The sequence below is a fragment of the Mustelus asterias genome, chromosome 2 (assembly GCF_964213995.1).
Source record: "Mustelus asterias chromosome 2, sMusAst1.hap1.1, whole genome shotgun sequence".
Lineage (NCBI taxonomy): Eukaryota > Metazoa > Chordata > Chondrichthyes > Carcharhiniformes > Triakidae > Mustelus > Mustelus asterias.
Genome location: NC_135802.1, coordinates 57,213,166 through 57,240,070, shown reverse-complemented (window position 1 = coordinate 57,240,070; position 26,905 = coordinate 57,213,166). Strand labels below are relative to the sequence as shown.

At 43.1% G+C, this 26,905-nt stretch overlaps 1 protein-coding gene across 2 annotated transcripts in view; it reads left to right on the top strand.

Moving 5' to 3' along the window:
* The first annotated feature begins 470 nt into the window (after positions 1-470).
* ctnnal1 (catenin (cadherin-associated protein), alpha-like 1) overlaps positions 471-26,905 on the top strand; it is a 333,318-nt gene continuing 306,883 nt past the window's right edge. For both annotated transcript variants that reach the window (XM_078235777.1, XM_078235766.1), the window contains exon 1: positions 471-611. In XM_078235777.1, the coding sequence (XP_078091903.1) occupies positions 525-611 (87 nt within the window). In that variant the 5' untranslated portion in view covers positions 471-524. The remainder of the gene's footprint in view (positions 612-26,905) is intronic.

Below are 26,905 nucleotides of genomic sequence, written 5' to 3'. Positions count from 1 at the left end.
CATTGTGAGTAACCTTTGGCAGTGACCCCGCCAACCCGGGTATAGCAAAGAGCATAAGCGCTCCTGGTTTGGGTTTCTTTGTATGGTTTGCTCGTGATCCTCATAACCCTGAGGTGGTGTTAAAGTTGGGAAGGTGGTCAGTGTGTGTGAGCTGCTGCTTTCTGCCTCTCTGTGTGTGTGTCCCTTTAGTGGCCGGACCCGGGCCAGCTCTCTGTCTCTCTCTCTCAGGGTGACCGCCAGTGGCCGCTCCTCCCTGCTCCACTGCAGAGAGTCAAGGAGGCAGTGAACTCAGTGGAATTCCTCTCGGAAACAGGTTTTAATGAGAAAACATATGCTGGAATCAGAGCGCGAGTGAAAGCGCAGATCACAGCATTACAATCTCCCTCTCTCCCCCAACACACACATTGCAGAGCTCCTCCCACCGCCGGAAAAAGACGCAACTCCCTCTCTCCCTCCCGCCTCTCAGTCACTCCTGGAGAGGGAGCGGGAGAGACGGGATCTCTCTTTCCAACAGCATCGGCATCATGGCTTCTTCCCACTGCAACACCGATTCCGGACTGGAGATCAAAACTAGGTCGGTGGAGCAGACGCTCATTCCCCTGGTGACCCAGGTATGTTTGCGAGGGGAGAGAGCAGTACACACACTGTTTGAGAAACATATAGAACGAAAGGAAGGGATCTATCTCGGGGGGAAAACGCAAAGCAAAGCCAGGCAGGAGACCCCCTCCGGGTAAGTGGGGTCTGAACATCAAGGGGAGGACCACCCCCCCCCCCAACTTCTCAGCAAAGGGAAGAAGGTTCTGAGACCCCCTTCCTCCCCTCCAAAGAACTAGAAATATGAGACTCCCAAAGATTTGAGATCACCAGCAAACATGTGTAAGAGACCCCCGTAAAAGGACCTGAGTGACTCGCAGAGGCAAGGGAAAGTGTAAGTCCTGGGACCCCCCCCCCCCCACCACACACAGAATGGAGTAACATTAGATTGTAGGCACCTTTCACCACCACTGAGACTCCTGGGGCCGGGGAAGAGGAGGGTAAAACTTAACCTGGCACAAGGTGGCGAAGGAGAAGTGATGGGGGTAAAGTGCAGCATTCATGCTCTGTGCTGAATGTCAGTCCCTTTTCCCATTGTCCCCACTCCGGGGCCGGCCTGCAGGTTGTTTGAGGATCCCGTCTCCAAGCAAGGAGAGGAATGTGTACCCGCTCTGACAGCACACTGCAGCCAGAGAGAGGCCACACGCCAGGATTTATTGCCGCCCCATAGGGAAATTCAGACACTTGAACCGAGAGAGGGAAAAGCGGAGAGGCATGCACTTCACTGAATGGTGCCAGTGTTGCAAAGTTCAAACTCTGTAACTTTCAGAGAGAGCAGACTGTCTTTCACCGGAGAACCGGGGCGCTTTGTTTCCTGTTTAACTCCAAACCGAACAGAGCTTTTTAATTCCAAATGAGCTGAGTTTTATAATCACACCGCTCATAAACCTCCCTACGTTGAACTCAGGATTTATTTCCCCCTGAATTTCCATTCGTTGATGGTCAGGTGATATCGTGATTTAAAATCGACAAGCGCAGGGTTAGATTTCTAGTCTTAGTTTTGATGGACTTTCAAGCAAAATGAATAATCCTGCGGTTATGTTTATACAAATTTTATTTATTTAATGTATTTATTAGTGTCACAGGCTTACATTAACACTGCAATGGAATTACTGTGAACATCCCCCTAGTAGGGGTTAGGCAATCGGTGGAGCTGGATTGATTTAAATAACCAAATGGTTATTTATCAAATTTTACCCAATATTTTACCATGCTTTTAAATTCTGATTTGTTGGTGATCTTTTTTCTGACGCTGCTTGAAGGAATATGCATTTCAATAGTTCCTTCATCCCTGACCTAGCGAAACAGATGCATCATTATTTTAAAAACATGAACTGTAAACAATATACTTAATGCCTGCGCTGTGTTTAAAGTTTTATAAGAATGAAGGTTTCCGAAAAATGATGTTCATTATATGCTTTTTAAATGTTACGGTGCTACTAAAGACGAGGTCAGATGCGCAGTTAGTTGTGGAAATCCAGAAGTTGCTCTCTCAGCCCAACCGCTGTTAGGTGCTTGGAAACATCTGGCTCACGGTTGAAACACATGCAATAGCACGATATTTTCAAACGTGCATAGCAGATATGAAATGAATTGATCACCAAAAATTGACAATTTCAGTGCAAGTGACTGTTTTCAGTACGTGATAAGTGTTAATCCCGCCTCGTCAATTCTCTAACACTGAAAACGGCCCGTTACATGTAGGGAGTCTCATTCCGGTTTTAATTGTAAAATGTTTAACTTCAGTCCCTTTTTGTGTTTATATCTCAATCTATTTCTTCTTTCCCTCGGTACTTTAATTTGCATTTCCCCCATTCTAACTTGTCCTTCCTTCTCAGTCCTTGCATGGTTAATTTCATAATACTTCAACATGTTTGGTTAAGATGACATGCCTGCCCTGTTCACGCCGGTCCCAGATGCCTAGCTCTCCTAGCTGCAATGTTATTAGCCAGCACTTTCAGCAACTGGCTTGGCCAAATCCTTAAACACCTGTAAGAGCAAGTCTTGGCAAGTGCCAAGTGTATTTCTATCAATCTTCAGCCTGAAGTGGAGAGTGGATGACCTACCCTGGCCTCTTCCTGAGGTCACCGTGCCAGTCTTCAGCCACTTTGATTCACTGTACGTGATTATCAAGAAAGGCCTGCAGGCACTGGACACTGCAAAGGCTATAGGGTCCTGACAACATTGCAGCAATAGTACTGAAGACTTATGCTCCAGAACTAGATGCATCCCTAGCCTAGTTGTTCCAGTACAGCTACAACACTGGCATCTACCTGGCAATGTGGAAAATTGTCCAGCTGTATGCACACGAAACAGTGGTTGGTATTGCTGCCTCTCAGTGCCAGGGATCTGGGTTCGATTCCTGGTTTGGGTCACTATCGTGTCGAGTTGCACTTTCTCCCCGTGTCTGTGTGGGTTTCCTCCGGGTGCTCTTGTTTCCTCCCACAGTCTGAAAAACACATTGGTTAGATGCATTGGCCATGTTAAATTCTCTCTTAGTGTACCCGAACAGGCGCTGGAATGTGGTGACCAGGGAATTTTCACAGTAACTTCATTGCAGTGTTGAGGTAAGCCTACTTGTGACATTAATAAATAAACTGAACAGGATAAATCCAACCAGACCAACTGCTGCCCCATTTATCTACTCTTAGTCCTCAGCCAAGTGATGGAAGGCGTCATCAATGGTCGCAAGTTGCACTTGCTTGTTGACTGATGCTCAGTTTGGGTTCCGGCAGGGACACTCAGCTGCTGAACTCATTATGGCCTTGGTCCAAACATGGACAAATGTTTATTAGTGTCACAAGTAAGTTTACATTCACAGTAACTTCATTGCGGTGTTAAAATCCCCTAGTTGCCACACTCCGGTACCTGTTCAGGGACACTGAAGGAGAAATTAGCATGGCCAATGCACCTAACCAGCACGTCTTTTAGATGTGAAAAGAGCAGAACATGAGGTGAGAGTGACTACCCTTGACATCAAGATATATTTGATGAGTGTTGCATCAAGGAGTCCATCATAAGGTCAGAAGTGGGGATGATAGCTGATGACTAATGTTCACAATTTGTGATAATGCAGATACCAAAGCAGTCCATGTCCAAATGCAACAAGCACAGGACAATTTTGAAGTTTGGGCTGATAATTGGCAAGCAATTTTCATACCATACAACTGTCAGACAATGACCATCTCCCCTTTACATTCAATGGCATTATCATCACTGAATTCCACATACTCAACATCTTGGGGGTTACCATTGACCAAACATTGAACTGGACTAGCCAAATAAATACTGTGGCTACCGGAACAGGTCAGAGGGTGGATATTCTGCCGAGTAACTCACCTCCTGCCTCTCCAAACCCTGTACACCATCTACACAGCTCAAGTCCGGAGGAATGGGATATTCTCCACCTCTCTAGATGAGTGCAGCTCCAACAACATCAAGAAGTTCAACACCTTTCAGGACAAACCAACCCATTTGATTGACACCCTATGCACCACCTTCAACATTCACTCCTGCCACCAATGCACAGTGGCAGCAGTGTGTACCATCTACAAGATGCAGCAGCTCATCAAGGCTCCTCTGACAGCAGCTTCCAAACCTGTGAACTAGAGGACAAGGGCAGCAGGTGCATGGGGACGACACCACCTACAAGTTCCCCTCCAAGCCGCTCCCCATCTTGACTTGTAACTATATTGCCATTCCCTCACTGCTTCTGGGTCAGAATCCTGGAAGTCCCTCCCTAGTAGTACGTTGGCTGTGCCTGCACCATATGCACTGCAGCAGTTCCTGAAGGCAGCTCACCACCACCATCTCACAGGGGGTTAGGTATGAGCAATAATAGTTCTGGCTTTGTCAGTGATGGGCATATCCTGTTAAAGAATAAATAAATGGCAACTGCTGTTTGGTGCCTGGTGTATCAAGTTATATCCCAGTGTGGCAGAACATCCTGTGTGCAAAATGCATAAATAGTTCTGCAACCTTCGGGTTAATTTTAGAGGAAAAATAGTATTTGGTTACTTTGATGTTCTGTGACTGCTTTTGATACCTAGAAGGGACATTAATTGGGAAGGCGGGAGTGAAGGTCAGTGAAGGAACATTAATATTTATAGCTTGGAATTTGTGATGTGGTTGTGTTAGATCAGCTTCCATGCTTCTCTTTTGGTCAGTTTTTTAAATGTGGTTTCATTTCAGCTTCTGTGTTTGGTAGAACTATTAATGGGTTTTTTTATCACTGAGGTTTGCATTTATATCATCTATTCCCAAAAGTATTTTCCAGCAAGCAGTATTTAAAGTTCTTTCCATGAATTTTTTCCCCCCATTTTTGTTGAGGTTGGTTTTTCCACATCAGTCCAGCTTTCTGATGCCTCAAGACTTGTTACGACCTGGAGGAGCACCAATGTGGTTCACAGTACTTGAGTGTCATTGAAATTTGCAGCTGCTGCAGAACATCTTGTTTCACGATGAGGCCTGATGATCAGATTGTGTTGTAATGTACTCATTATGTCCTAGTATTGAAAATGATGAACAGATGCCAATGTTGCCTAGAAACATTGAACGTTGACATGATGGTTCTTTCTGCATTAACACTGCTAGCAGTTCCTGAGGTGAACTTGGTGACAGTTTTAGACTTGATTAGCAGTTTGACAAGATCAATCCCAAAGACCTTTCATTTAAATAGAAACAAAAATATGTGCTCCAGTTTGGATTGTTACTGCGAGTATATTGCTTTTCATGTTAGCAAAGTAAACCCCTTCCAAGTGCATACATGCATACATCATGCATTATTGATATTAGATTCCTTACCCCAGGGGCGGCACGGTGGCACAGTGGTTAGCACTGCTGCATCACAGTGCCAGGGACCCAGGTTCAATTCCGGCCTCGGGTCGCTGTCTGTGTAGAGTTTGCACATTCTCCCTGTGTCTGCGTGGGTTTCCTCCAGGTGCTCCAGTTTCCTCCCACAGTCCAAAGATGTGTGGGTTAGGTTGATTGGCCATGTTAAATTAACCCTCGTGTCAGGGGAATTAGCAGGGTAAATATGTGGGGTTATGGGAATAGGGCCTGGGTGGGATTGTGTTCAGTGCAGACTCGATGGGCCGAATGGCCTCCTTCTGTACTGTAGGGATCTTAGGATTCTATAAACTTATTTTTGCAAGTTACGGTTTCAAATCCACTTTATCTCAATTTTGATCCTTTACTCACTGGCTTTCTTCCCTCTTTCAATGAATTGCATTATCAACACTTTGCCAATGACTACAGATAGGCAGAGGGCACAAAGTTAATATCCTGAAAGTATGCTGCAGCAGGTTGGACAATCGGTGTTTAATATTGATCTGGTGTAATGTCATTTGGATTTAAATCTGCATTTGTTCCAGCATTAAGACCCAGTGTGAACTGTTACTTTTGAGTGAATACTCTGCATAGGTGCAAAGGGGCGTTGAGGGTTGCTTTTTTTGTCCAGCATGTCATTATGATCTGGAATTCACTGCCTGAACAGGTGGTGGAAGCCGATTCAATTGTAACTTTCAAAAAAAAATTGAATATCCCCACAAAGAAAAATATTGCAGGACCATGGTCAAAGAGCAGGCGATTGTGATTAACTGGCTAGCTCTTTGAAAGGGCCAGCACAAACTGGATGGGCCAAGTTGCCTCAACCCCAACTCTGATGTGCTTCATTCTATTTATTTGCTTGCTGTGGATAATCTGCTGGCATGTTTACAGCTACAGCTCTCTCACCTGATTCATTCATGTCAGTGGAAATTTGCAATCTGGCATTTTAACTTATTGAATATGTACATAGAATCGCAGAAGGAAGCCATTCAGCCCACTGATTAAGATTATGGCTGATCTTTGACCTCTGGTTTCATTTTTCTGCCCTATCCTTGATTTATATCTGTCTCAATGTTGAATGTGCACAATGAATGAGCATTCACAGCCTTCTGGGCTGAGAATTCTATCGATTTGAAACCCTGACCGTGAAGAACTTCTTGTGCAACCCCTTATCCTGAGACTATGGCAGCTAGTTCTAGACTCACTAGCCAGGGGAAATGACCTCTCTGCCCTTCACCCCCCTCAGAATCGTTTAAGTTCAATGAATTCACTCTCATTTTTCTAAACTCTTTTGAGCATAGGTCCAATTTGCTCAACCTCTCATTATAGAACTATCCTCTTGTGGGCTCTTCCCAGCATTGCCTCCAAGACGAGCGTATCCTGCCTTCTATTATAGAGACTAAAACTGTGCACAGGGCTCATAAAATACAGTTGTATCAAGACTTTATTACTCATACTCCAATCCCCTTGCACTAAGGGCCCATGTGTTTTTGCCTGCTAACATTCTGCATTCCTTGCACAAATGCACCCAAATCTCTGACAAATTTGAAAAATATCAATTTTTAAAAAAAGAAATTGCTTTGTTCTTCCCGTGAATCTTTATGCCCTTGTAACAAATAGAATTGGAGAATTGTGGCTGGGCTGTGGTCATACATGGGGTTAAGACTAGATTAATAGTCAATACGTTGTTAGCATTTTGGATGTGTTGATTATGCCAGAGACATAAGAGAATACTGCAACATTGTTTGGCTCAGAAATCTCCATATACTAATCTAGGGGGACAGCTTTTACTACCTGTGTAGTTTCTTTTAAGGAAATACGAGCATTCCATTCGGCTCTTCCATTCAGTTAGAGCATGGTTGATCTTCTACCTAGGCTCCATTTTCTCTCACTATCCACATATGCTTTAATGTCTTTATGATCTAAAGATCTGTCAGTCTTGGTCTTGAACATGCTAAATGACTGTCACCCCATAGGCTATGGAAGCTCAGTGTTGAAATTCCTCCCCTTGGCCCTAAATAGCCCACCTTTTGTGAGAGTCTCTCTCCTGGTTCAAAACCCCCCAGCCAGTGGAAACACCCTTCCTGCATCCTGCTGAATCCTGTTTAACAAAAAAATGTATGTGTCAATGAGATCACCTCTCAATCTTCTAAACTCCATAAAGGCCCTGTCTCCTCGATCTCTTCTCCAAGGAAAATCCTGCCATCCCAGGAATGAACTTTGATGCACTCCTTCCATATCATGTATATCCTTCCTTGGGTAAGGAGAGCGACACTGTGCACAATACTCCAGTGGTGGTCTCACCAAGGCGCTATACAATTTCAGCAAAGCGTCTTTACCCTTGTACTCAGACTCTCATTTCCCTTCCTAATTGCTTGGTACTAACTTTCAGTGACTCATGAACAAGGACACCCAAGTCCCTTTATACATCAACACTTCCCAATCTCTCTCCGTTTTTCCTACCAAAGTCGATAACTTCACATTTATTTTGCATTATATTTCATCTGCCATGTTACTTAGCATTTTAAATCTCCTTGAAGCCCCTTTGCATCCTCCTCACAATTCACATCCCTACTTAGTTTAGTGTCCATTAGCAAAATGGAAATATTACATTTGGTCCTCGCATCCAAATCATCAATATAGATTGTGAACAGCTGGCACCTGAGCACTGGTCCTTTCAGTAACTGTCATGAACTGCATGGATCTTATCTCTGAGGGTGTCTCAACTTAACTCCGGTTGGTGGTGAAATACAGCTTTGTTTTGGAATGGTGTGCGGAGCCATATGAAACCCCAAGTGAGAAAACCAGCGCAGTCATTGTGTAACAGTTAAGGAAAAGACAAATACACACTAATAGGAATATAATACTCTAAGACAATTAAATATAGGAAATACTAAACACAGTTTATATAGAAATTACCCATTGTAACAAAATATACGTCGGTGATCCCAAGCTCCTTATTCTTTCCCGTTCCCAAACAGCATCCAAATTGAATAAATCTAAAAGTCAAATATAGCTTGTTACCACACAATACAAGGTGGATGATCAAGTCTGGGAAATGTATGTTCCTGGTCCAGTGAAGATATCTAAACTGCCTTTATAAAGGTGCACTACCTATGCTCTAAGACTTCTTAGATGTAAACTGTCTATGGGCTCAGAGACGTTCCAATACCTGCCTGCTTCTGCAGGTCTTGGCAATTATACTCCGGTTCCTCTTTGACTCTCCTTTCTGTGTGTTTGGGCTGTCTGCATCTCTTACATTCCTTGAGATTCAAAATTAGAATCTGTATACCTCCACTGATCTGTTATCTAGGTAAGCTGTTTCCTGATGGTGGGGCTAATTACACCTGAGTCTGTCTGGAAGTCTGCTAATCTTGTTACTGGGAAAGTTTGCATCTTATCATGCCCTTTAAATGCTGGCTACTGCTGTCACCTAGGCAGATTTTTACGTTGCTGGGCAGATCACATCTTATCATTCCTTGTTAAATTCTTGTTCCTGCTGTACTTGGCAGATCCATGACGTACCCCACGTGTCACAGCCTGCCAACTTGAAAGACCTGTTTATTCCTACTCTGCTCTCTACCAATTCTCAATTCATGCCAATATATTTCTTAAAACCTATGTGCTCTAATTTTGTTGATTAAGGTTGTCTCATCACCTGAAACAGCCCCAGCACGGTGGCAGAGTGGTTAGCACAGCTGCCCCACAGTGCCAGGAATCCAGGTTTGATTCCCGACTTGGGTCACTGTCTGTGCGGAGTCTGCACGTTCTCCGTGTCTGCCTGGGTTTCCTCCGGGTGCTCTGGTTTTCTCCCACAGTCCGAAAGACGTGCTGGTTAGGTGCATTGACCATGCTAAATACTCCCTCAGTGTATCTGAACAGGTGGCGGAATATGGTGACCAGGGGATTTTGACAGTAGCTTCATTATGGTGTTAATGTAAGCCTACTTGTGACACTAATAAATAAACTTAAACTTTTATGCAGGACAAACACATTAGCAAGAGCATGAATTACACTATAGGAAATCTGTAGTGTCGTCATGTGAATCCCTGTACAATTTTGTCATGCCTTGTATGCGCAATCACTGGAAATTCAAGACAAACAAAAAGTGTTAGTTCCCCAAGTATATATACCCCAAAACTACAGTTGTCTGAGAATTTTATTATGTCTGTCAAGCATAATAAACACGACATGAATGTTCCTTTTTTGTTAATTCTTATTGGCATTAATGTTGTTTAATAATGGGGGGAATATGCCAGCATTGATCATCAAACATCCCTTTTTGTTTCTGTTATTTAAGTCTTGCATTTTCCTATCAATTATCTTGATGAATGGTAACACACAAGTCTCCACTAAAGTAATCCAGTGACTTTGTAATTTCTGCTGCACTGTGCAAAGCACTTCAAAAAACTTGACTGTACTGAATGATGGAATTGCTTTTCTAAAATTCGGGTACAAAGTTAATTGTAAATCGGTTACTGGAGCAAGTAAAAATATGAATGTATTTGTCAAAAATTAAAACTTCTTATGAAGGGATGAATTTGAAAATTTGAATAAAGATTGGCGTAGACATACCGAAAATTAATGATGAGCATTATTGAAAGTTGTATCAGAACTTGTAATGTAGGTGAAGTTTCGTACTGTTTTACTTGCTTTCAAATGCCCCTGTTACTTTGAGTGTATATTTGTAAATTTAAATATTGCCTTGTGAAAAAGGAATCAAGACTTGCATCAAATATTATTGATTTTTTTTCTTTAATGCTGCATCATAGGTAAGGTTTTCACACCATTTTCTTGAAGAATAATGGGTGTACTGAAAAAAAACTGGATCTTACAGCAGGATCTTTAAAACTTGGTCTTTGCTCTGTGTAAAACTAATCTTTGGCTTCATAATATGATTTTTTACAAGAATATTTAGTCTTCTAGCATTTGAGTAATTTAGGATTGAGATACTACCGCAGTATTCTTGAAAACTTTGCTCACTTCCAATGGAGCTGGGTCGGCTGGGGTGGAGTCAGAGGTGAGGCTCAGTGGTATCACCTGATGAGTCCTGCAGGGCATACTGAGGAAATTAAAGTTTATTTATTAGTCACAAGTAGGCTTACATTAACACTGCAATTCAGTTACTGTGAAATTCCCCTAGTCGCCACATTTCAGCGCCTGTTTGGGTCAATGCACCTAACCAGCACGTCTTTCATACTGTGGGAGGAAACTGGAGCACTTGGAGGAAACCCACGCAGACACGGGGAGAACATGCAAACTCCACACAGTCACCCAAGCTGGGAATCGAACCCAGGTCTCTGGGGCTATGAGGCAGCAGTGCTAACCATAGTGCCACGGTGCTGCCCTATTATTGATAGAAAGGGGGCAGTGCAGCGAACTGGTAGGGTGGGTGGTTGAGGGTCCTGCGATGACAGGTGGAGGGACACTGGGGGATTGTTGAAGGGGACATGGAAATAAAACTAGATTCTGTGGGTTGACAGAAGGGGTGGGGTGGGGGGGGGGGGGGTGGCATGTTTATTGTTGAGGGTGTGGGCTGCTCAGGAAGGTATGGGACATGGACATTGACCTGCATGGGATAGAGGGTGATGGGGGAGTGTTGTAGGGTGAATGTGGGGAGGTCAGGGGTCACACCAGGGACATCAGTGATTATGGGGTGTGAGAGCGGGGTCAGGGTGAGGTTATGGGCTGCAGGAATGTTGGAAGCGACCAGAAAGGTCACGTGCACCATGACAGCTTGCAACTGCCTAGAGTCTCTCAATACTGCAAGGGAGTTGGGTCAGTGGGAATGGGCAGAGAGCCAAGTTAACTCAGCTGAACCCCGGCACACAGTACTGACCATGCTGAGATATTTCAACAGATGAGCACTTGAAGGGCAAATGTTCATCATGTGTGTGAGCCTCCTTGTACATGCTCACTAGGACCTTGGCAAAGACCCTTGCTTCCCTGCACATGTATGATTCTGGGGGACATAGATTCAGCCTGGGCTGTCAGCCTGGGCTGTCACCCTGAAGATTGGTGGGGTGGTTGGCGTGCATAGGTTTAATGATCACAAAACACAATTAAAACCACATCAGACCTCATTAACGTGTAAGTGTGGTTTGTTTACAAAAGTGTGGGAACATTAACAATTTTCATACACACCTGCAACCACACACAAAATCATAACTTAATCTTTTGTTCCTTGGATCTTGGTGCTGCTCTCACAGCAGGGGTGGAGGCAGCCTGCTGACTGTTTACCCTGTTGTGCTGAATTACCTTAGTGGCCGTCCTCTTGAGGCCTGAAGGGCCCTGGCTTTAACTTGGCTGTCTTGTTGTGGAGCTGCTGCTCCCTCTGCAGTCACGGAACTGAAGGGGATCACAGGTAAGGGGAATTCTGAAGAGCTGGACGCACACAGAGACCTGAGTGGAGGTCCCATGCTCTCTACGATGTTTGTCATCCTCCCCATAGAGACCTCCATGCACACAAAGGTTGGAATCACTTCACCAGCGAGCAGGCAGATGGATGACTCCACCTCGCATGCCATTCTGATGAGAACCTCTGCTTGATGCTCTCCCGCTTTGCATCGCATGTGAGGCTGATTTCTGAGGCTTGGACATCGCAGATACCTCTTTCCCAGCTGTCCACTGGGCAATGATGACCTTGGCTGACCATGCCTTCACTTGCTGCGAACACGGGTCCAGAATGTGAGACCTTGCCTGAACTAGATCTGGTATCCACTGAGATGTGTATCTCTGCGCTGGTGCAGGGTGTAGGTGACTTCAAGTGCACTGTCTTCCTCCTCCCCAATGCCTTTGGTCCTCAGTGGGCTGGAGGTATGGCTCGACAGGGCTACTTCTTCAGGTCTTGCTCACTTCTTGCTGGCAACTGTAAGTAAGTGTAGGAAGAAACCAAGTGACTGCATGAGCTGTCTCCAACATTGAGGAATGCATGATCCATGGGTTTTTCTGTGACTATTTTATGCATGGATCCTGACTGGATTGAGGCTGTCCACTGACCTCTCCGGCCGCACGGGCTCAGTCTGCTTCCTCTCCGGCCGCACGGGCTCAGTCTGCTTCCTCTCCGGCCGCACGGGCTCAGTCTGCTTCCTCTCCGGCCGCACGGGCTCAGTCTGCTTCCTCTCCGGCCGCACGGGCTCAGTCTGCTTCCTCTCCGGCCGCACGGGCTCAGTCTGCTTCCTCAGTTTGGGCAGGTCTTTTCAGGACTTCTTTCTCTCTCCAATTGTTCCTTAACTTTTCCTGCACGCAGAGAACAGATGGGATTGAGAGCATTTGGGTTGGGTATATCTTTCCCAGGCTTCCAGATAACCCACTGGATTGTGTACCATGTGATTGATACACTGTGGCTTGTTCACGAGGATTCTGGGGTAGCAGCCCCCAGAGTTTGAGCCCATGCAGATATAATAAAGTTCAGTGAAGCATGTCATTAATTGTACTTGTGCCCTCAATGCTGATGTCAGTGTGGAAGCATCATGGAGCTGCAGTGGCCTCTCCGCCTGCAGACAGAGTGGATTACAGTAGGGCTATGAGGCATCACTTTATCCTGTAGAGTAACTCTTTTATACATGGGCCACAAGGATGGTGTACTTGCTACTGAGGCCCATGTTTGCTCTACCATTGAGTGAGGTGAATGTAAGCAGTTGAGGGTTTACTTATTCTGGTGGCACCAATGAGGTCACTCATTCAATTCTGGCACTGTGTCAGTGGAGGTCACGGGCACTGACCATCCTGATGACTTCCTCCCATACGGGGTTGGTCACATGGCATGGCCACTTCCTTCCATCTTTCGGATACTGCATTCCCGTCCTGGCCTCCACTGCATCGAGGGAAGCGTCACTGAATCTGGGGGTTGGCCCTCCCTGGGATTGTTGGGCCGTCTTCTCCTTTTGGTGGTTTTGCAATGAACATTAAGGTCAAGTCACCTGAATATGCCGCAGGGTGCACGTCATCCAGCCTGACTCACCACACAATCTGTCGGAAACCTCTGACTGCATAATAAATTAGCCCAGCATCATGCGAATGGGCTGGATAACAGGAAATACTCCTGATTCCCACCCCTGTCACTGCCACAGGACTTTGGCCATGAATGGAAAATCCAGGCCGTCATCTGGAAGTTTGGGATATGGTGTTGGAACAGCTGTGATTGTCAGCTTCAAGTCCAGTGAAACCTTTCAAATTTGATAACCAGAATAGCTGTGGTAGGGTGAGGGGGTGCCTCTCATTATATCTTAAAAGGTCATCTGTCCCCCTCTGCTTCACTATTTGCAAACTGCAATTTAGTTCATCCAGTGAATGTTAAAAGAAATGTTCGCCATATAAAATTTGTTTGTTTTTGGCTAAAATGGGCTTGGGAATAGAGAACATTAGAACCTTTCTACTCTCTCTAGTAGAGAGAGAACCCAATTATAATGTCCTGCATGGTTTAGACAAAAATACATCAAACTAAAAGCCTTCAGAACATTTTATTTCCATTTTGGGCATAGCTGAATTTATTACCCAGTCCTAGTTGTCCTGAGCATGTGGGTCTTTTCCTTGTACTGCTGCAACCATTATGGCAAATGGTACTCCCCAAAACGTAAACTATGAGAAAAATAACATTCCAGTAAGCAATATCACAGTGAGTGGAAGCAAGTTAGAACACGTCAATCAATTCAACTATCAAGGCAACACTGCGACATCCGATATTGAAATCTGAAAAAAGTTGGACAAGTCAAAAGTATTTTTACAAAATTAAGTAATGTTCTAAGAAACGTCAACTTGACTCTTGAAACAAGGATTTATGTTCTGTCTAGTCAGTAATGAATTATGGATACGAATCTTGGAGCGTTGGCAAGGACAAGAAAAGCAAATCAACAACTTTGAAATGTAGATGAGAAGGATCCTAAGGGTAAGCTGGATGGAGAGAAGAACTAACGAAGTACCCCCAAATGAGATCAGAAGAACAAAAGTACTTTTAAATAGTAGCAAAAGAAGCACAATGGAGTTGTTTGGGCATCTTATTTGTACCGAAGGGTTGGAGTGCCTTATCGCCATTGGATGGATTAATGGAAGAAGACAGTAAGACTTTTAACAACACCAGGTTAAAGTCCAACAGGTTCATTTGGTAGCAAATACCATTAGCTTTTGGAGCGCTGCTCCTTCGTCAGATGGAGTGGAAATCTGCTCTCAAACAGGGCACAGAGACACAAAATCAACATCTGAAAACCACATCTGAATCAAGGTTGTGATGTGGTATGGAGCAGTGTTTCTGGCGGACCCTGAATAAGCAGGCTATTGTTGGATTGGTGTTACTACTACTGTCTTGGCTTAATGGTTGCGTTTTAAATCAAACAGCAATGTAATATATGTAATTTTCTTTAATGAAGCTAAAATATGCATAATTCATACCAAGTCAGAGCAGTTTACAAGATGGTGTCAAGTGGTCAATAACCACTTTGTGTGTGTTGAACTCCTGTGTGATGAATATTCTGTTTATCTTTTACATTGCATGCTGTTTGCCCAACGACAGCACTTCAGTTATTTTTTTTCAATTTGATAAATCTCTTTTAGAATTTCTGAAATTGATGGTGAATGGATGTTACCTCAGTCCAGCTAACTGTATTTGCCATGCAGAGCCAGTGGAAAAATTAGGTATGCTAAGTAAAGTACAAAATAAATTCTGCCTTTTCCTGAATTTCAACTGTTTAAGGTTATGCTGGTGGGGTAATAATGAATTCTGTGTCTGAGAAAGGTATTTGAAGATTTATGGGCCTCCTTCTGTGTTGTAATTTCCATGTAAACACTAGCTGCTTATTTCATAGTCTAATTTTAGTTTACTGTATAATCCTATGTCCTGAGGATGTGTAAAGTGCTGTATAAATTGAAGTTTGTTCTTTTTTTATATTCCTCCTTTACCAAATACTTATCCAATTCCTGTTTAGCCACCAGAGATTCTTAAGTAATTGAAGTGGATAGCCCCTGAAAAATGACTTGGGGATCACGATACACAATTAATGTCTTCATTCAATGTAATGTAACCAACATCTGTGTGCTTGCCTGTTTGTTACCATTATTTCTGTGTGCAGCCAGTCCAAACTGCTCTGGGCATCAGCATGTGGTCTAAAATTGTAACTTGTCACCACTGGTCAGAACCAGCTAGCACTTAAAGGTGAGGCGACTAGGAGATGTTCACAGCAACTTCATTGCAGTGTTGATGTAAGCCTATTTCTGACACTAATAAATAAACTTTAAAACTTGCAGAGCTCCAGGAAGGTTTGTGTGATTTGCCCTGGACACACTTTTTCCCTTATCTATTTTTATTTTTGAGTGCACAAGGGACAGATGTTGTGAAACACCATTGGGAAATAAACCAACCATTTTTTATCTTCTCTCCAATCATAGAGGATTGGAACACTCCAAATTTAAGGGTTGGGAAAATGCACCACTGCATATGAAGGAGGAGGTCAAAAATGCCTTTGTTTACAGACGAGTAGTGAGTAGAGATATCAAGGCTGTTGCAATGAACCCCCTCTTGTTCGTAACAGCGTACCACATTGATGTGTTGTGGACATTATCCAAGCATTTCTATATTGCTGCTCTCTGTCACATGGGAGAGCAATATTCCTATTTATTTATTTAATTAGTCTCACAAATGGGCTTATATTAACATTGCAATGAAGTTACTGTGAAAATCTCCTAGTTGCCACACTCCGGCACTGAATCTGGGGGTACAATGAAGGAGAATTTAGCATGATCAATGCACCTAACCAGCAAGTCTTGGGAGGAAACCAGAGCATCCGGAGAAAACCCATGCTGACACAGTGACCCGAACCTGGATCGCTGGCACTGTGGGGCAACAGTGCTAACCACTGTGCTGCCCCTGAAGACACCATAGCAGGGCTCCATCAGGCAAACTCCATAACTCCCCATTGGGGAATTGAACCCCAGCCACTCGCGTGACAGGCAGGGAGATTAACGATGAGCTGCCTTGCTTTGTTAAGTGTACACAAGAGCAAGTCTAGCAGAATGAAGGGTGTATGCATTGAATCTTAGAAAGGTGAGAGCACAAATGGCCTATCGTGTCCATGCTGGTAAAGCACAGGAGGAGGCTTCATGGCCTGTTGTGTCCATGCTGCTCCTCTGCAGGAGCAATTCACCTGATGCCTCTATCCCAGCTTTTCCCTATTACACTGCACACTTTTCCTTTTCGGATAATGATCCAATTCCTTTCTGAATGCCTCAATTGTATCTGCCTCCTTCACAGATTCAGGCAGTGCATTCCAGATCCCAGCCACTCGCTGTGAAAATATACTTTTCTTCTTGACTTCATTGCTTCTTCTGCCAATTACCTTAAATCTGGTTCTTGATCCTTCCACCAATGGGTACAGCTTCTCCTTCTTTACTTTGTTTTGACCCCTCCATGATTTTGAATATCTTTATCTCAAACTTCTCTTCTGCAATGAAAGAGTCCCCCTAACACCTCCTGTTCATCTCTGGAAACATTTTTCATGAACTGTTTCTGCATCCTCTCTGATACCTTTGCAACCTTCCTGCAGTGTCGTCCCTGGAACTGAACGTGATTCTTCTGTTGAGGCCGAACCAGTAGTTTTATACCCCATTAATAAAGCCCAGGATGCTGCGTGCTTTGCTAACAGCTCCCTCAACCTATCCTGCCACCTTCAATAATTTATGCATGTAGACGCCCTCTGCTTCTGCACCCTCTTCAGAATTGTACTCTTGTCTCCCCATGTTCTTCCTACCAGAACAAATCACTTACAGTTCCTGCCTTAAATTTCATCTGCCACTTGTCCGTCCATTCCACCAGCCTGCCTGTGTCCTTGTTGAAAATCTACACTAGCCTCCTCATGGTTCGCACTAGTGCTCTGTACACCAAGCTGAAGTCATTGATGTAGATCAAGAAGAGCAGGGGTCCTAACATCAATTCCTGACGAACCCCATTGTAAATCTTCCTCCAGCCTAAAAAAACAGCTGTTTACCAAAGAACAGTACAGCACAGGGACAGGCCCTTCGCCCCTCCAAACCTGTGCCAATCGCGATCATTTTGTTTCCTGTCACTCAGCCAATGTTGTTGAATCCCCAGCTGTTGTCTGCTGGTTTCCAGATAATATTTATTCTGTCTTTCCTTTGACTTTTTTGGGTTTCATCACCAAGCTGGTGCCAGAGTGTGGTGACTTCTTACAAGCTGTGCCCATCATATCCTTTAATTCTATCTTTTACTCTCATTCTGTACTTCTAAAACTATGACTGTAACATTACATTCTGCGCTCTCTCCTTTCCTTCTCTATGTATGGTATGTTTTGTCTATATAGTGCGCAAGGAACAATTCTTTTCACTGTACCTCAATACACGTGACAATAATCAAAGCAGTACTTGAGGCTGCAGTCCAGCCAGACTCGCGAGATACCTGGGATCTGATTTGTTCTCGACCTGTTTGCTGCGAGACAGTGAAGTTTATTGTTGAGATAGAAAGCAGTGACTGTGGTCTTAGTTTGCTAGGTTGTGGAAGAAGATCAAGAGATTTCACAGTTGCAGCTGCCAGCTCAGATTCTGGCACCGCGCATAATTTAAAGGGTAGCATAGACAACGGAACTGCACGTGGTGAGACAATAGATACAGGTATGCTGCTGCTAGGATAGGGGAACAAGAAGAGTGCAGGTGTGTGGTGGACCTCAGTTGTGCCTTTGTCCTATATGGACCACCGTTGTGTGTGCTTGTCATACCTGGACACATCCCCTCCCAGTTTGGGTCCTCCCCTCAGCACCTAGTATAAAGGTGGCTGTCTCCTCCCCCTTGTTCAGTCCAGCTTGGTTATATGTTGGGATCTGCTCCTGATTCTGTTGTGAATAAAAGCCTACACTTATATCGGTAGTCTTTCGCCTTATTGATAGCGCATCAAGGTGCAAGATATCCAGATGGGTGACAAGGTCTCTCGCACGTTCTGCTGCAGAGAACTTTGAAGATTTAGGACCACACTACAGAAATTAATAAGTGTATGCAACAAAATGCTTGGTGCATTGAGAAACTTGCAAGAATGCTTGTGTGTGTGGTGCCAAGGAACGTGGAGGAATGTAGCAATAATGTGGTGCAGACATTGGAACACCTACTTTCCAGCACAGAACTAGTGACCATCTCCTTCAAGACACTCGTGGACCCAACCATGAAGCAATGTTTGATGGCCAATGTCTCGGTTTCCATTACAACACGGGCATCTTCCATCAAGAGTTTGCGTGCTGCAGTGGAAGCTCAGACAAAAGTCATACAAGGTCAACTTACTGCCATCTCAGATATACATACCATTGCTTAAAGGGGCTTGCAGAACAGGGGTGGTGCTAGTGGTGGGATTTTAAGTACTAATGCCCTGAATGGCAGGATCTTTGTCCTGACATGAGTGAGTACATGTTGGAGCCAGGGCCACCAGTCCCTGGATGCAGGTCGGAGGTGGCCACACGTTGCTGAATGCAGAGGCAGGCTTGTTGAAAGATTTTCTTGGAGCTTGTCACAGGTGTGTTGTCAAATATTAAAGCCTCAAAGCCTCAACTCCTCACTTGCCACTCACTCCCCATGGCCCATCCATGCCAACTTTTGCCAAACCATGCCTCCACCCACCCTCAATAGCTCCCCTGTTCCAACCTATGAAACCACACTCGCCACTCTTTGACCTCATAACCTCAATGCCAACTCAGCCAGTATCCATCATGTTTAGACCTCAGGAGCCAGCTGAGATGAAGAAGAATCAAATTTAAAGTTTCTATAACAAATGTTACTGTACTTAAACACTCATTCATAAAAGCACATTCATTACATTTGACTCCCCTCCAGCACTAAATCCCTTACAAAACAAACCTTAGTATTCATAACCACATCAAAAACAGCTTTAATTATCTTTTATTAACATTGTGGTGCTGTCAGTCAAACATGAACTTTCAGCCTTTCATTGTAATAATGACATTGTAAGTCAAGCAATAATAATGTTATAGTAGTACGTCAGGTTATGGCAACAAACCACCCTTGAACTGAAAGCACATATTTCTTTCAATTGGCAGAGATTTCCTTTCTGCCCCCAAATTTAAAGGGCTTGCTATTTAAATAATTTGATGGCTTGACAGTTCCACAGACTTTATTCACCCTTCGTGACCAGTAAGTAGCACACTGTGGGATAACGCACTCGTTCCAGTAAAAACAGGGTCTTTTCAGTGCTGAGTTCAAGTTTCCTCGGGTGCGAGTCACATTCCACCCCCCGTTTCTCTACTGGTGAAAATAGGATCTGTCGGAAATGGGGATGGGACACCTGGCTCAGGGTTCTCAGAGCCATTTTGAATACACTGTGGAGTCTCTGAAAATCCAGGCATTTGCTTCTGTTTTCACAAAAGATGGGGACAATACAGATCTGTGATCCAGGAGAAGTATGCAATGTTAGATGAAATTGACATTGAGATAGGAAGTACTACAGCCAACTTGGGTAATACAGCATAGTAGCACTAGGGTAGACAGCACATAAAAGACAGACATTAAGGAAATGTACAAGGGTGATTAGTTTTAAGGATTTGTGCACAATATGGCAGTTTTGTTTGTGAATTTGGTTTGGGTTGTTTATTTTATAGTGTCTATTTTTTCATTGTGCCCAACAGGACAATGGCTTGATCAATGACAGTGAAAGTGGGAGTGTTGGTGAATGGGGAATTGTGGTTAATATTACTACTGGCACACTTGAATTAATCCATCACATACATCCTGCGCTGAAAGGGGCTGTCCAAAGTTGTAGCCTCATTTCTACCTCCTTCTGTCGTCACCCCTCATCTGCTTGTACTCCTTTTGCTCGGCTTCTCACCTAACGGCAAATGGCAAGAGCTCTTCCTTTCTGATGGCAAGCTCGTGCAGCATTCAGCATAGCACTGCAATTCTTGAGATTGACTCAGCCGAGTCTTGTCTGGTTCCTCCAGAGTGGTCCAGACAATGAAATAGTTGCTTCTGCATGTTCTGGGTCTGCTCTACCACGTTGTAACCAAATGGTTGTTATTGAATGCATGGGTTATGAATTGGAGTCTCACTCTTTTCAGCATATAGCCCTTGTCGCCTGGAAGCCAACCGTTGGTTTGTCATGGAGGTTGAAGCACAGTTGGCACAAAGATGCTGCAGAATGAAGACATTATAACTGCTACCAGGATGCCAGACATTGACCTGCATGATTGACTTATGACTGAGGCTACATACCAGCTGCACATCGAGGAAATGGAATCCTTCTTGATTTCCAGCATGTGCAAAGCAACATGTGTGCCAGGCAATGACCATTTCCAGGAAGAGTGAATCAAATGACCTTCACTTGGAAATGCATTGCTCTTTCTTGGAAATACGGCGCTATTCCTTTTTATTGGTGTTTTGGATTCAGGTCAAAACTTGCAGCATCCCAAGAAATTGGGCACCACCAATCACAATTTCTCACCCTTTGCCTCAGCAGTCACTTGTTGCAGTGCATTCCGTGTCACTTGTATGAAAATATTTTTTGCAGTGGTACTGATTTTTATACTGCTGGTTACTGTTGCATTTTATTTGATTTGTAACCCATTTCTCCTTTTATCTTTTAAATTCTTGGAAAAAAATTGCTGTTTTTCATCCTTCTGTAACATTAACAGCTGAGTTGATATCTACTATGGTATTATCTACTACCTTTTCTGCCTACTGCAAATCTATCCACAAAAGGTACTGCAGCAAAGTTTATTTCTCCTTTTGAAAATACGCACCATCTTTGTAAGGTGCTGAATTACATCTTAAATGTTTTGATTGTCAGCTTTGCTCAGTTGATAGCATGCTTACCTCTCAGTCAGAATATTATCGCTTTCAATCTGATTTGAATCTAGGCTCATACAATGCGAAAGTATTATTGGAGAATCTGTCCTTTAGGCATTAAACTGAGATCCTAGTTGCCTGTTTGGGTGAATGCTAAAGCTTCCCAGACATGATTCAAAGAGGAACATAGAATTCTCTATTGATTAACACTACAAAAACAGGTTAACTGGTCATTCATCTTGTTGCTTTAGTGAAATATTGCTACCTGGATATATGCTCCCTTTTTGCCTTAGAATGTTAAATCACATCAAAGTGATGGTGAGTGATAAGGCACAGTGTAAATTCCAGTATCCTTTTCAAGGTCAGATTTTCATCAAGTTTGATCAGTGAGTTTTTAATCAGTCTCTGGGTTCCAATTGAAGATGGCAGCACTGGACATTAATGTACAAGAAAACATGATGAATGGACTAAATATACCACTTCAATAAAGTTAAAACTAATTGACACATCTTAACCAGCTGGACTTTTCCCTTTTGCTATTAATTTTTATTTACTGATTATGCATATGCTTTTTAACACCATTGCCATACCCTTGACTGAAAATGGTTTATTTAACAGGGTTTCCCAAACTTTTCCAGCCATGGACGCCTTTTGATCTACTGATGGAACCCCAGAGAAACATTATTATGTTGAAGCGTTAAGAAGCCACAAAAAGCTGATTAGTTTTGCGCATTGGATACAAACATACAAAAACAAATTTATACAAGTATTTTCTATTTCTTATGTACACATTTGTTATTATAAATTATTTTATTTAACAAATGCTTAAGTCTTACCTTTCTCATTTAATGGGAGGAATGATGATGCTGTTGCTCACAATTTGTTCAATATTTCTGCCACTGCAGAGTTGTGTTCTTGAATGGTAGACACGCACATTCGTGCACACACTCACACATTCATACTTCCACCCCTCTCTCTCTCACTCCCATGTCTCTTCCTGCTTGCTCTCGCTGGTTTTAGATTTTAACCACGTTTCATATATGATTTCTCCAGCTTCCAAATTGTTTGGCATGATCATTCAATATCAATAGTCAAAAGCACTTGAGCTTTTGTTGGCATTTTGAACAATTTTCTAAAAAAAAATGTTCACGAGATGACTGTTGCTTATTATCCTGAAAAGATGGTTGGTGGTCTTCTCCTTGTGCCAGGGAGAGAGAGAGAGAACCTTCCTCAACATTGCTCTTAGCCTCCTCAGTTTAAAGATCACAGAAGAAGGAGATGCTGTTGAAGTAATTTCAGTGAGCCTTTGCAGTGCTTCTTATAAGTATTGCACTCAACTTGTAGTCTTGGATTACTGATCAAGAAATTGTTTTGTTCTAGATGGCGATTCATTATTACACCCATCCAAGCAGATATTCCATTACTCTCCTGACCTCAACCTTGCAAATAGTAGAGAGATTTTGTGGGGTCAGGAGGTGCCCACTGCAGCATGGCCAGCCTCTGCTGTGCTCTGATAGACACAGTATTGGTACGGCTTGTTCAAGAAAGTTTTTTGTTAATGGCAACTTTCAAGATGAAATGGTAGTGAAACTTAGTGACTGTGCGATTCAAGATCAGGGAGAGGTGATCGTTATCCGTCTCTTGTAAATCTCTGTCTAGATATTATCCAGGTCCCACTGTAAGACAGTATTATAGTAGGAAGGACTAGTGAATGGAGCTGCCATCTGTGTTATCATTAACAAGCTGCCCCAATACTGACCTCCTTAAAGGCCATTGAAGCAGCTGAAGTTGCCTCTGACATCAGTGTCTTGAAACTGTGATAGTTGACTTCCAATAACCACATCCACCTTCTTTTGTGTCAGATACGGCTTCATTTGCTGGAAAGTTTTCTCTTTAATCTGCAGGAAACCTTGGGTTTTTTGGCGAATCACTCAGTTGAATGCTGAAACAAAAACAGAAGATGCTGGAAAATCTCAGCAGGTCTGACATCATCATCTGTGGAGAGAGAATGGAGCCAACATTTTGAGTCAGGATGACCCTTTGTGAGATTTTCCAACATTTATATGTTTTTGTTTGACATTCCAGCATCCACAGTATTTTGCCTTTATCAATTGAATGTTGCCTTGACAGTTCTCACTACTTTATCATTTAGCTCTGATATTCCTGCTGAGGTCAGATGGTTCTGGTAGAAACAGAACCAAGTATTGGGAAGCAAACATTTGATGAGTTGATGTTGCTTGATGACCCGATTGATGGCTGCCACGATGGAGATTGATGGTGCAAAAATTATTCGATTTGATTTAGTGTGCTTTTGGTGCATAGGACCAGCCTGGATAGGTCCCAGCGCTGTATTTGTCTTGAAGTAGCCTGACTTGCATAATGACAAGCTGCTACACAGGTTTTCATTCCACCGTCAGGATGTTCTGAGTACTGTGACGCTAATGTATCTTTAAGAAATTTCTTTTTTAAGTCATGGTCTCTGCAGGCTTTTTGGTTTCATTGTTGCCTGGCTGTCTGCTTAACAGTCCTTTTATTGCTGCTTCAATGGTTCAAATAGGGTTTTGTTTATTTTTGCTCTGGGCTTCATGCAATGTCTGGGATTTTAAGACTTTTTTATTAAGGGGAAGATTGATTGACAAGTCAAAGTCGGGTGGTTCCTCCCCGGAAGAATCCAAGGATTCATTTTCATTTTTGGTTTAGAGTCAGAAGCTGTTCTGGTTGTCAAGTGGTAGGCAGGTTTTCTCTCTCTCCCTGGTCTTGTAAATTCTGCTGATCAGCTGGAAGCAGGCCTCCTGGCCTTCCTGGAGTGAAAATTCTACTGTTGATGGTTTGCTAGCTGGTACCTAGAGCCTCTATCTCTCTCCCTGGTGTTTTGGGAAGCTATTCTGACTCCAAGTTTGTCTGTCTGTGTATCAAGAGAACTGCAGCACCCAACCAAATGACTAAGTTCCAGCATTACGTGAGCATTCATATTTTCTGTAATAAATCTGTGGCAAGGGTTTTGTTTAAGGAGGGTTGTTTGGTTGGAACTTTTCATATATTTGTCAAGGGTTATACAATATCATGGTTGTTTTTTCTTGTTTGTAATTGGCAAAAGTTATTGCTAATTTTCTTTCTGATACATGTTAACTCTATTCTTAAATAAACTTTGTTTGATAAAAGCTCCCTAGTGGGTCATTTGAATCATACCCGAAGTGAAGGGCGGTACGGTAGCACAGTGGTTAGCACTGCTGCTTCACAGCTCCAGGGTCCCAGGTTCGATTCCCGGCTCGGGTCACTGTCTGTGTGGAGTTTGCACATTCTCCTCGTGTCTGCGTGGGTTTCCTCCGGGTGCTCCGGTTTCCTCCCACAGTCCAAAGATGTGCGGGTTAGGTTGATTGGCCAGGTTAAAAATTGCCCCTTAGAATTCTGAGATGCGTAGGTTGGAGGGATTAGCGCGTAAATATGTGGGGGTAGGGCCTGGGTGGGATTGTTGTCGGTGCAGACTCGATGGGCCGAATGGCCTCCTTCTGCACTGTAGGGTTTCTATGTTTCTATGAAACATATCATGCTTATCCTAGCCAAATTCAAATTGCAAAACTTATGATCCAGGCGGACTTCATAAAATACTTTGGAGTTTCTGACCTGAATTATAACAGGACCATAGCCTTTTCTGAGTCCACTGCATTCAGCAGTTTCTTAATGTCATGTGGGGTCAATTGAGTGGCTAAATATTGACACCAATACTGGTTGAGACCTCAAAGTGACCAAGTAGGATCATCTATTAGACACTTATGGCTGAAGATGCTTGCAAGCACTCTCTTGCATATGCTGGTGTAATGGGCTCCACTATGGATTTTTAGGTGAGTTTCCTGATCTTAGTTAGTGGTGATGTCCACTGCCATTCTTGACTAGACATGGTAGACCAGAGAGCTTTGCTCTGATATTCTGAGCTTAATTCTCTTCCAGCTGGCTAATCCTGAGGTTTAATCTGCTGGAAGCCTTGTATAGTTACTGCCATAGGTTGACTTTGCCTTTTAAGGTATATCTGGTACTGCTTCTCTCCCACCCTTTTACATTTTGTAATGAATCAGATGGATTGTAATGAATTGTGTCAGGATGTGAAGTTACAACCTGATAGTGCATAATACTGTTGATTCTGGTGCCCCAGAATGTCTTACAGTTTCTGGCTTCCAGATTAGCTTTAAGTCTGTCTCACTTAATATGGTGATGTAATCTTTACTATGATTGATACTTTGTTAATGGCGATGAGAGTTTGCCTTCAAGGACTAATATTCCTACCATTTCTATTTTGGGCACACTAGGTTTGAATTGCTAGTCAAGTTGGGTTAACGTAGTGGCACAGCAGTTAGCATTGCTGCCTCATAGCATCAGGGACCCGGGTTTGATTCCCGGTTTGGGTCACTGCCTGTGTGACATTTGTACATTCTCCCCATGTCTGCATGGATTTCCTCCAGGTTTCCTCCCACAGTCCAAAAGACGTGCTGGTTAGGTGCATTGGCCTGCTAAATTCTCCCTCAGTGCAGCCGAACAGGTGCCAGAGTGTAGCGACTAGGACATTTTCGCAGTAACTTCATTGCAATGTTAATGTAAGCCTACTTGTGACACTAATACATAAATTTAAACTTATAGCTTAAAAACATAGCTAGATCTGATATGTATATTATGTAAAGGACTCTGCTGCTTTCCTGTGGATGTCCCACTGGCCTGTTCAAAAAAACAGGTTAAGTTTAAGATTGGCAAAAAGACAGTAGGATCAGAAGTAAGCAATTGGTTTGATTTTTTTTTTACAACTGTCCCTGCCCTCGCCCTGTTTCTATGAGTTAAAATCATGTGCTTAACATTTGCAATGATATTTTTGTATCATTTGTTTAACTTTTTTGGTCTGCTGTTTGGACCAGTATTTAACATTTTCCACAAACTCTTGCCAGTAAATGGGGAAATATCTTTCTTAGTATTTTACCATTTTTCCATTCAGAATAAACAGCCAAACATAGTCTGTGTTTATAGCTTTTTTCAGATGAAGGAGCAATAACTGTTTTCCTACTTGGCACTTGCAAAAATAAGACATTGTTATTTCAATGGATGTTAATTTGCCCAGTTGTGTATGCTTCAGTTAAGAACTTACATACAGGAACAAATGCCCAATATTTACACAGCCGTTTCATTTGGTCACATCAATGGATAATGTGACTGGTTTCTCGAGCAATTTACGAACATAACTCAGTGAAGAAATCAACTACTTAGAAAAGTGATGGCATTTCTGAAATCATCTTTACTAGGAAGCATTTAAACAATGGTACAATTGAAGACTTGAGATTATTTGATTCTTTAACTGATTTTGAAAACCCTCTTGTATTAAGTAAGAACACTGAGTTATGACCTGCACTGGCCACAGTAAGTTTTGTGAAGATAATTTGATTGCTGTGAAATGGTGCAAGATTCCTATGAGACAACATGAAAATTTAGTTAGAATTACTTGGGAAAATTGGCACCATAAAATGCAAGTTTTCTCAACAGATGTTGAGAACACTCCTTGCATTCTCAAGCCAGTGGATGATTTGAAGGTAAAGTATGGATCCTGCTAAGTACTTGCAAACAAAATGTTCAGTTACCTTATCACAATCAACTAAAATTGTGGCATTAATATTTCTCTTCCAAACGATTCCAAATATTTTGAGGATTTTAGTGCAATAAGAAG